Here is an 11648-nt window from a genome sequence, read left to right as displayed (position 1 = left end):
TTCCTGTTCCAACATGACTGTGCACCAGTGCACAAAGCAAGGTCCATAAAGACATGGATGAGAGAGTTTGGTGTGGATCAACTTGACTGGCCTGCACAGAGTCCTGACCTCAACCCCATAGAACACCTTTGGGATGAATTAGAGCGGAGACTGAGAGCCAGGCCTTCTGGTCCAACATCAGTGTGACCTCACAAATGTGCTTCTGGAGGAATGGTCAAAAATTCCCATAAACACACTCCTAAACCTTGTGGAAAGCCTTCCCAGAAGAGTTGAAGCTGTTCTAGCTGCAAAAGGTGGACCCACGTCATATTAAACCCTATGGATTAAGAATGGGATGTCACTGAAGTTCATATGCCAGTCAAGGCAGGTGAGCCAATACTTTTGGCAATATAGTCTACTTGCAGTTTATTATGTGCATGTTTATGAATGAGAGCTGCCATGTATTCCCTGCATCAGTTAACATGTTATCTATGTTTGTCCTTCTAAATAAAAACTGTGTGGACCACAATAATGTGACAGACAGCACAGCAACGGCGGAAGGTTTGACAAAGTAAGTCCACAGTTCATACCTGTACCCGCTGACTTGTTCTCATTAATTCCACAAATTTGCAAAAAAAGCTGGGACAGATCATTTCTATTTTAGAAGTTGAAGTTTAAACCTGTTTCTAATAAAAACTAACCTTGCTAAGCAGATGGATACGCCTGTTTCCGTGTTTCTCACCGGTGAAGCCATCTTGTTAAGTTCTCATCTGAACCCTTTGGGTTAGAAAGTGACAGGACCAATCAGCGACGAGGGGCAGTACTTTCAGGCGCAGCTGAGTCGTGACGTAAACAAGCAGCAGCAAGAGGCCAGTGCGGTTATGGAGGAAGAGGTTAGTGTAGGTGCTGCTAAAGCGCCAGAACAGCGGTGAGTTGTTTTCTTTTCAAAAACGACAAAAGTCGAGCACTTACATGTCTATAGTCACCATGTTTCACGTTATTCCTCAGTAGCTTGATAGCAGCTACATCACGTGTTTTGTTGCTCTGATTGGCCCGTAGAGATGTGACAGACAGAACGTTCATCCAATCACACTCTGAGTTTTTTTCAAAGCCTCTGCCTTTTCTCAAACGTTTCCTTTTGAAGCTTTCCCATCTGGTGTGTCAGGTGAAATAGAAACTAGATGAGTGGTGAACAGACGGCGAGTAACATTCATCTGTTGCTGCTTTGATGCAAAGCAGGGTGAAGACCTTTATAATATACCTATGATTTCATATTCACTAGATGACGTTTAGGAAAGGGCAGAGCCTTTGAAAAAACTAGGAGGGTGATTGGACGAACTTTCTGTCTGTCACATCTTTACAAATCCGTCTGCTTTGCAAGGTTGCAGGATCAAACTGTGGCCTTTAAGCTTCAGTGTGCAGCAGACCTGGATTTTATCATGATGACAGTCTCACTAATGCATCACTGAACGGGTGGCCAAAGACTGCAGACCATCATCACTGATGAAGACGAGGGGCTTTAAGAAGTGAGTAGAGCTTGAGTTTAAAAGTTAAAACGTCATGATTCCATCATCAAAGCTGATTTATACTGATGAAAATAAACATCTTAAGTTTCATCAAAAGCTGCTCCTCTATTTTCCTTATGTGACGTTGTTAGTGTGACTTTCCATGGTATGCGTGGAATCATGTAACAGCTAAAAGTGTGTTTGTTAGGTTGGCAGCAAGCCAGAAATAGTGAGATGGCCTTGTAGGGACTGACACATGTACGTGGTGGTTTCCAGTGACCAACTGCCAAGAGTATGAAATGATGTTCTCATGTCTTTCTTCTGTCAAAGACCCAGCTGTGCAGTAAAGGCTACAGATCTCTAAACCAGTCTGTCATCTTTGACTCTTCTCGTTCCTACATAACAGACGTTTGACCAACGTTCTCCTGACCGTCAGCGGACTGAGCTGACCCTGGATGCATAATAATCCAACCTCTTGTTATTTGCTTTATTCTGCAGATTACACCACACATTCAGCACAGGTCTCACCTTTTTACCACAGGAACGTCATACAGGGGCAGATGAGTCTTTTTCTTCACGGTAACAGTTGAACAGTTGGAGTAATTCAGTGCACAATGATGAGGAGCTTTAAGTTTATATTTCCCCTGAAATAACTGATGTTTGTTTTTTCTACATGAGATAAAAAGTTGTTACATCAAAGAACCAATCAGAGAGCAGTTTCAATAAGCTGAGACAGATCTGTGTTTTTATGTACTCAGATTTCAGTCACCATCCCTAGTGGCATCGTGTCATCCAGCTGGCGTTTTAGGGGTTAAAATCCTGACGATGTTTAAATATTTGTAGGTTTTGATCAGCATGGTTCTTTAACAGATTTAATCCCCCCTAAAAACCTAAATAACATTATCTAGAGCAGGGGTTCTCAACCTTTTCAGCCCAAGACCCCCAAAATAAAGGTACCAGAGACCGGGGACCCCCGCTGGACCTGAAGGTGGTCGAACAGCCAGGAACATTCAAGAATAGTCATGTGGAGACAAGGCCGTCCATAAACTGGGATAAATGAGAGCCCTGTGGCGCCAGGCTAAACTGGGGGCCCATGGAGGTCTGAAAAACCATGGTCCATTATAAAGTTCAACTGTGATATCCATATTTCATATCTAACCTGAAAAAATAACTCTTATCAAAGAAAAAATGTCTTTTTGTGTAGTAAATAGCCTTCTTAAAAATGTTAATCCCCTTTGCTATAAAAAAGAATAATGATTTGCTACAATGGGTTAATAATGGCAAAAAATGGTGATGAAATCAGATTTTAAAAGAAGCAAGAAATGGGTTAGAATTGGCAAAAATTAGATAAAAATGGCAAAAAAGGCAAAAATTGGTTGAAGTTGCACAAATGGGCGTAAAAAGTGGTAAAAAGGAGTTAAAATGTGGCTGGAATTGCTTAAAACGGACAAAAATGGGTTAACTGAGAAAGAAATAATAGGCAGATACTGGCAGAAAATGGTTAAACTGGCAAAAATGGGCATATCAAATGGTGACATGGGGTTAAAATGGGATAAATCAGGTGTAAAAAGTGGTTAAAAGGGGTTAATAGTAGCAATAATGGGTGAACAGAGGCAACATTAAGCTAAAGTGGCAAGAGTTGGTTTAGAAGTGGAAAAACAGGCAGAAGAAAGTGGTGAAAAGAGTTTAAACATGACAAAAACAGATGTTAAATGATTAAAAATAGATGTTTAAGATTAAAAACAGATGTTAAATGATTAAAAATAGATGTTTAAGATAAAAATAGATGTTAAATGATTCAAAATAGATGTTTAAGATAAAAACAGATGTTAAATGATTCAAAATAGATGTTTAAGATAAAAATAGATGTTAAATGATTAAAAATAGATGTTTAAGATAAAAATAGATGTTAAATGATTAAAAATAGATGTTTAAGATAAAAACAGATTTTAAATGATTCAAAATAGATGTTTAAGATAAAAATAGATGTTAAATGATTAAAAATAGATGTTTAAGATAAAAATAGATGTTAAATGATTCAAAATAGATGTTTAAGATAAAAACAGATGTTAAATGATTCAAAATAGATGTTTGAGATAAAAATAGATGTTAAATGATTCAAAATAGATGTTTAAGATAAAAACAGATGTTAAATGATTAAAAATAGATGTTTAAGATAAAGATAGATTTTAAATGGTAAAAATGTGTTAAAATTTGTGAGAAAAAATAATGAAAAGGGGCAAAAAATTTGACAAAATTGGTGTAAAGTGGCAACAGTGTAATTCAGAAAATATTCTTCATTTTTAGGGCATTTGGAGACCCCCTGTCAGTATCTCACGACCCCCAATGGGGTCCCGAGCCCAAGGCTGAGAACCCCTGGCCTACAGTGTTTGTAGGAGTGGCTGTTTTTGTCTTTAATACTCTGACATTGAAGTGAAACCTGAAGGTTCACTGGGGTGAGGAGGCTGAAGCAGCTGGTGCTCGCTGAGTTTCTAGTTTTGAGTTTCTTATGTACAGTAAGCACCTGTCCTCTCCTTGGTCCTCAGGTAGCCAGTCAGGTGAAAGCTGGTCAGTCCCAGCACAGACAGCTCAGAGCTGGACTGTGAAACTGGACCACATACTGGACTGTTTCTGAGTCTGTATTTGATGGTGATTAAGTCTGGTGTTTTTAAAGGTGATGGCTGCACCTGTGAGGAATATGAATAAATGAACATGCAGCGCTGCAGAAACTGAGTTGATCATTTATGTCAGGTTTAATGAAGGACTCACCAGTCTGAGGTCTGCAGATTTCCTCCAGAATTAAAATGTAAACTTAACCTCCATGATTTAGAATTTCTTTGTGAAGCCACAAAAATCTGATAAAGAGTAAGAAAATACAGATAAAAAGTCAGGAATGTGGGAAAGAAAGTAAATTGTGTTTTAATTTCATATTTTCAATTTTGCATCTCAAGATTATGACTCAAACTTAAGACTTTGACTTTTTATCTCATACTTTGACCTTTTCAACTCATAAGTTGTACTTTATATGCCACATTTTATCTTTTAGATTCACTGTTTTAAATTTTAAGTCACATTCTTACGTTATCCACTCATTATTTTTAAATTTTGTATCATATTTTGATCTTTTCAACTCACAACTTTAGCTTTTTAATCCCATACTTTGACTTTTAAACTCATGATTTTTAATTTTTTCCTCATATTTTGACGTTTTAAATTCATAATTTGTACTTTTTATATCATATTTTAATATGCTAGACTCACAATTTTAAATTTAAGTTTTTTTATCCTGGATTTTAGCTTATATTGTGACATTTTCAACCCCTAACTTTGGCTTTTTAATCCCCTATTTTGACCTGTTAGACTCACAATTTAAAATTTTAAGCCATTTTTTGACCTTTCAAACTAATAATTTCAACTCTCTCCTCATATATTTGTTCTTTAAAACATTATTTTTCTATTCTTGATATCATGTTCTGTCCTTTTGAACTAATTCGTTGGACTTTTTATCTCAGATTTGAGCCTTTAAACTCGTCATTTTTACACTTTGAGATTTCCAAATGATTCCTCATCCGTGCTGGTTTTAAATATTTTATTACTGGTGAGAATGAGGTTGATGGTTTAAGGTTGCGTTGACCCTGGTAGGCCCTCAGGTTAGACCTAAGTCCAGAGTCCGGCCCCTGCTCTGAGTGAGTTTGACACCTCTGTATTAGGACCTCTCCATCTCAGAGTCCGGGGATGAATGTCCCGGGACATCCCTGGTGTCCCATCATTAATAATAATCAGAGTTAAGGTGCTGACATGCTGAATCAAACACACAACACAGGAACGTCTCAGAGAGGCATGGTGAATGTTTAGAAAAATATGGATGTTTTATTTGACCCAACTGTAACAAGCATTGTAAGCCACGTCCATGAAGTCCACTGGTCTGATGTCTATGGAAACACAGTCTACATCCAAATATGAACAGTGGTATATCTGTTTTCAACGACACATTCATTCACTTCTCGTCCTACCCACGGTTTTTCAAAGACACACACAGTAGAGTATTAATTTATCCAGTCAGATACTTGGTTAAGTGGGTTTCTATTCTGAACTCACGAAACAGTGATGATTTATAGTTGGTTTTTAAGAATCTATTGAAAACAGACAGTCTAATACAAAGTCCATCCAGTACAGACTTGTCCATGATACTGCTTCTAGAATAGCTTATTTACAATCGTCTACTGGAAGCAAAATAACCTGCCATTGCTTTAAGAACAAAACAAGCTAGCCATCACTATTCAAACTCAGATACCAAATAAAAAACTCAACAGAATATCCTTTATTGATTGATTGTGCTTTGTAACCCACAAAACCACTTGGTTTTTAGAAATGGAACCGCTGTCGAGGCACCGGATAGGAGTGCTGGTCACATCCATCTCCACCCTCTCACTGAGATTCTCTAGAGCTATGAGTCGGACAGGGCGTACAAATGGTACTTTTTTTGTTCATTTATTTATATATTTATAAAGTTATTACAGGCTCATCCTGTTCGTCACCTGTGGTGGTGTTGTGTTGCACAACAGAAGTCACGGAGGAGTCGGTCTACGTGTTTAACCATGCAAAGCCCTTTAAGATTCGCCAGAAAGGTCACAGAATAGATTTATTAGACAAAGGGGGGCTCAGACAGACACCATCACTCAGTACGTTTACATGCATGTCAGAGTTAGAGAGGACTAGTGCTTTTCTCTGGGGCTCTGGTGGCCTAGTTAGGCTGCAGCAGGGAAACTGAGGCTAAAAACCTCCAGCTGGGTGTGCTGGGTTCAAAGGTCACAGCTTTTGTCCTGCATATCATTCCCCACTCTCTCTCTCTCTCCTTGATTTTCTGTTCTGTCCTACCAAAATAAAGGCCTTAAATGAATCTACTGTGCAGTATACATACAGTGTCATGCCTCCTTTCAGATACTGTGGCCTTCCTAACCAGACTGGTTCTACTGGTTCGAAGTCAAATGGTGAAAACGTGGTCACATTCTACAGCGCTGTATGGTTCATACATGCTCTACACTCTTATGTGGGTAAAAACTGGTTGAATACCATGTGTCTAGCTGAAGGACTCTGCACACTGAGTCCATCTCTCATCTCATGTTGTGTCCATCATGTTTGCAAACTAACTCCTGAATAAGTTCAAGCTGGTGAATGGGCGCTTCCTGGGTTTTATTTCTTAAAATCAACGTGTGCTGCATCTGCAGCCTTGGTGCAGCCTCCTGGCTAAAATGTACCTCCATCTGGGGCTAAAAATGGTATAAATGATTAATTTTAGGTTTCTAATTTTCCCAGTGAGGTTGTTCCAGGTTCTTTTCCTTTCTTGTTTGAAAGAGAGAATATTGATAACAATGACTGAACTTGCTTAGGTATGAAATTAAACATTGTTTCAATAGCAGTGTTTCTAAAACAATGACTAAAAATGTTAGTCCATGAAGGTGAGACTGAAGGTCTTTGCACACTCAGCCCATTTTTTTGGCCAGATTTTTTCACGAGGAAACTAACCTCACGTTGTTCTAATCATGTTTGCACGCTGATGCAGAAATCTTCATCATTTTTTCAGAGCAGGTTAAGTTTTCTGCAGGTTTTCTCATCACTACATGTCGTTTAAATGGATGAATGATGGTTCAGATCAGCGCCTGCTGCTTCCTTCACACTTGCTTGGCCCCGCCTGATCCCTCCTATCTCCAGCTGGGTTTCCATTACAGTTTATCGCAAAATAAAAGCGATGTTTCTTAAATTTCTATTGAGAACAATTGCGCTTTGTATGCGTTTCCATTGAAGGGAGGTTTGGGCATAGGCCTTGCAATTCTCGTAAAATCTCCTCTCGCGTGAATCTGCTGCAGGGAAGCTTGACGCTCGAAACCTGTTGCGTGTTGGTGAGGTTTTGGTTACATCTACGGCGGTTGCCTGGATAATTTAGAACAAAAGACGAAGGCAGCGGATGATAGTTCAGAGGTGAAGTCCGTACGTATGGCAAAAGCCACGTATAAGGGTAGAAGTATGGTGTTAAGAAAAGTCTCGTCTCTTCTTCTGCCCACACGTACCGTGCCATGTTGTCTCAGAGTGACTGGTCATGTGACACGGTACGTCACGTCCTGTGACTTGTAAATAAAAAAAAGTGTTTCCATTACACTTTTGCGAAATATTTCTATTTCAAAATGCCTGAAAATCCTCCTCATGAAAGTGTAAAAACTTTTAGCGATATTTTAGGTTTTTTTCGAAATTCAGGTGTTTCCATTACCAGTTTTTTATTTCTCTATTTCGATTTTGCGCATTTGCAAGTGTAATGGAAACCCGGCTTCGCTCTCTGCCCTCCCACACCTAAACTTCACTTTAGACACCGTAGAGCTAATCTGACACACCAGATGGATGTGAACCTTCCAGAGACGACGACTGGGGAAGGGCAGAGGCTTTGAAAAAAACTCGGAGGGTGATTGGATGAACGTTCTGTCTGTCACATCTTTACGGGCCAATCAGAGCAACAAAACACGAGACGCAGCCGCTATCGAGGAGTAAACTCCACAGAGAACTGCATAACATGAACCATGGTGACTGTAGACATGTCAGTACTTGACTTTTGTGGTTTTGAAAAGAAAAAAAACTCACTGCTGTTCTTTGTTCTTCTTTTAATGAAGAAATGTCGTCAAGTTCTGATAAAACTGGCGCTTTAGCAGCATCCACGCTAATGTCTCCGGTCATATCTGCGCCGGCCTCTTGTTGCTGCTTGTTTAGGTCGCGACTCCGCCCCTCGCCGCTGATTGGTCCTGTCACTTTCTAACCGGGCCCAAACGGTTCAGACGGGAGCTTTGCAAGATGGATTCACCAGTGAGAAACACAGAAACGGCGTATCCATCTGCTTTGCAAGGTTACTGTAGATATCAACCACTGAAATATAACAGATACAACCACCTGACAGAGACTGAGCTGAAGCTGTTCACAGCTCTCTGTCAGGATGGGTGGATCCAGAGTGATTTAGAGGAGTGACACAGAGCCACAGGCTGCTTATTTTTGTAGCAGTACAGAAACACTTTGCCACATTCTACAAATTTTCGCAGTGAATACAAATAAAACACAATGGACTCAGTGTGGAAGGTTTGAGTGTGTGACATTTCTTCATTATTGAGATCTGAAAAAACTTCAGAAATAACAGACTCAGTGTGCAAAGGCCTTGAGACAAGCTAAAAACATCTTTGGTGAAAATTAGGAGGCTAAAATGTTATGTAGTGCTGGACTGTTGGGTGTCACAGCCATAATACTTATAAACTATGCATATAAACAGGCAGAGATTAGTATTCATTCCCCCTGTTTTACTAATAGTCTACTTTCATGGAAGTGCTCATACTTCCATAGTATATGATGAGCTCTGTCAAGGATGGATCCAGGGTTTTCATTTTTATTTTTTGAAAGAACTGCAAAATCATCATCCTGCTTGACATCAGACTCTGCAAAGTGTCTGTGCCTAAGAATTCTATCAGACTGTAGATCAGTAAAAATGGACTCACTGTAAGACGGCCTTCATGGTGAATCTAATTGTCTCATCATCTTTTCTGTTAAACATCCTAGCGAGGAGACTGTAGAGCATGCCAGAGAGCATCTCCAACTCCAGTATCAAGCATGCATGGTCTGACTTTGAGAAATTTAGCTGGATTTCAGTTGCGCTGACATGTTTGTTGGAGTCTAAAGAAGCATTTTTCTCACATTAACCTGGTCATTTGTCTTTTTCTGACTGCATGTAAACGTACTGAGTGTTTTCGCACTAGAACAGACACAGGATGAGGCCACAGCCTGTGGATGAATCAGGGAATCAAGACAATGGAAATAATAGTAGGCAAGTTAGCTGGATAATAGCACGCCTCCCCGTCTCCCGCCCCTCTCTGGCTGCACATCTCGCTGGGCCTGTGTTTGTACAGTGTAGCTCTTTGTCCGGTCTCTCGCAGTAAGCTAAAGTTGTTCTTGGTCCTGGGATCAGTCAAAGAAAGTGGAACCGCCAACGTCCTGCTCGTAAAGAAGAAGGCCAATGAACCCACGTTTTCCCTCCCTGCGGCTGCGTTAAACAGTCACCTCAGTCTTGCTGCCTGTGCGGTAGTGCTGCTGCTGCTGCTGCTGCTGCTGCTGCTGCTGGTGGTGCTGTGGGATGTAGTGGAGCTGCTCCACCGTATGAGTCCGTCTGGAGGCAAACGCCTGCCTCTTAGAAGCTGTCTGGTTCATGGCTAAAGTGTTGGAGTGCGCCGTGTTTCCCCCTCCTGATGCCCCGCCCCCGCCGCTGCTGCCACCACCAGCATTGTTAGAGGCACTGGGATGGGAGTGCATTTTGGTCATCTTGTAGCGATCCATTAGCGGCGTGGTAGGTATGAACACGTCTGTGTGCGAGATGGCACGCGACATCGACATGTCGCTGCCACGAAAGCCGCCGGAGATGCTGCTGACCATGCCGCGCTTCAGCGACATCATCAGCTTGTCCGGCGAGATCAGAGGATCCTGGGACAGGAGGCGATCTTGTGAGTACAGGCGATCTTGTGAATAGAGGCGGTCTTGAGAGTAGTGGCGGTCTTTAGAGTACAGGTGTTCCTGGGACAGGAGCCGCTCCTTGGAGTACATGCGGTCCTTGGAGTACAGACGGTCTTGCGAGGTGTGGCGGTCTTGTGGAAGCAGACGCTCCTGGGATCGGAGGCGCTCGGCAGACAGGAGCTGTTCGTCTGAGAGGATCCTGCCTCCGTATGGGGACATCCCATTAGAGGACATGCTGTAGTCCTGCTGAGGGGCCCTCTGCGGGGACAGGACTCGATCCTGGGACATGGCCCTCTGGACTCGACGGGGCCTCTGCCTCTGCTGCGACTGCTGCTGTGAAGACTGCGACGAGGGAGGGGCCTGGGAGATGGACGATGGTGGGGGCTGGCTCTGGAGCTGCTGCTGGTCCCGGTGCTGTTGGACCAAAGATGGAGGAGGTTAGAGCCAGTCTGATACCAGGACCAGATTCATACATGTTTCTGATAATGTTTGAACAGTGGGGGGCCTGATTGACAAAGGGATGGTTCAGCTTTGATCTTAGTTTTTCTTAAAGACATCGTCTAATTCACAGAAAGTAGACTCCATTGCTCCCCTAACTGTGCTGCAGAGCAGACAGCATCTCTGCACCAGTGCAGTTTGCACATTTTTATCTAGCCATCATGCAGAATGACTACTAGCTGATGCACATTTAATTATAAGGCACTGTTCATAGAAAGGCTAGCTTTAGAATTTATTGAACTGAGACGACACTGTACAGGGTAAAAATATTGGCAATCAAAATAATGATGTCTCGTTTTCTAACTTCCTGATGAGTTTCAGCAGCAAGTAGCAGTACCAATAATATTCCAGGGGCGGAGCCAGTGGCAAACAGGACCCTCTAATATCTAATTGGCATCCTCAAAAGCGTGGACATTATTGCTGATTTGCCTCGTCTGCCATTACATCGAGCGTTTAGCACAGTGTTACTCAACCCTGCTCAACCAAAGAGCCAAATTTTTAAAAATATCTTTGCAAGAGCCACAATCTAACTGGTGAAAAGTTGCAATAAAGGGTTAAAATGGCAATTAAAAAAGGTAGAGGTGGCAAAAAAGGCAGAAAAGTGGTAAAATGGGCATAAAATGACAGTGGATAAAATTTGGCAAAAATGTGGAGAAAAATGGCAAAAAAGAGCAGAATTGGCAAAAATGGGTCAAAAAAGTGATATAAACATTAGTTACCGATGGCAAAATTGTCAAAAAGGGACAAATATGTCGCAAAATAAATGAGTGAAAAATGACTAAAATGGGCAAAAAGCAGCAAGAAGTTGGCAAAAAATGAAAATGGGCAAAAGGAAAAGAGTGAAAAGTGGCAAAAAAGGGGGAAAAAAATTGCAAATAGTTAAAAGCAGGATATACGTGGCAAAAAGTAGCAAATATTTGGCAAAAAATGATGGAAAAGTGACGAAAATAGGCAAAAAGTCACAGAAAGGTGAGAAAATGAGCAAAAGGAAGTTACATGGGTGAAAAGTGTCGGGGGGGGGGGGGTGGCAAACCCCGCTGTAAGAGTGGGAAACAAACTGATTAAAGTGACTTGTGATGGATCATTTCTGAATTCAAAGTTTCTTTTTTTAAGGTTTTCTGGGGGAATAATAGT

The 11648-nt window shown here is 41.3% G+C and overlaps 1 protein-coding gene across 1 annotated transcript in view; it reads right to left on the bottom strand.

Moving 5' to 3' along the window:
* Positions 1-9137: 9137 nt before the first annotated feature.
* Positions 9138-11648, bottom strand: part of LOC121528762 (protein shisa-6) — a 210357-nt gene continuing 207846 nt past the window's right edge. Inside the window, exon 10 of the mRNA XM_041816340.1 lies at positions 9138-10430. Within this exon, the coding sequence (XP_041672274.1) occupies positions 9558-10430 (873 nt within the window). The 3' untranslated portion in view covers positions 9138-9557. The remainder of the gene's footprint in view (positions 10431-11648) is intronic.

This window comes from Cheilinus undulatus, linkage group 20 (assembly GCF_018320785.1).
Source record: "Cheilinus undulatus linkage group 20, ASM1832078v1, whole genome shotgun sequence".
NCBI lineage: Eukaryota > Metazoa > Chordata > Actinopteri > Labriformes > Labridae > Cheilinus > Cheilinus undulatus.
Note: the sequence above shows the minus strand (reverse complement) of the source record. Positions and strands in the feature narration are given on the sequence as shown.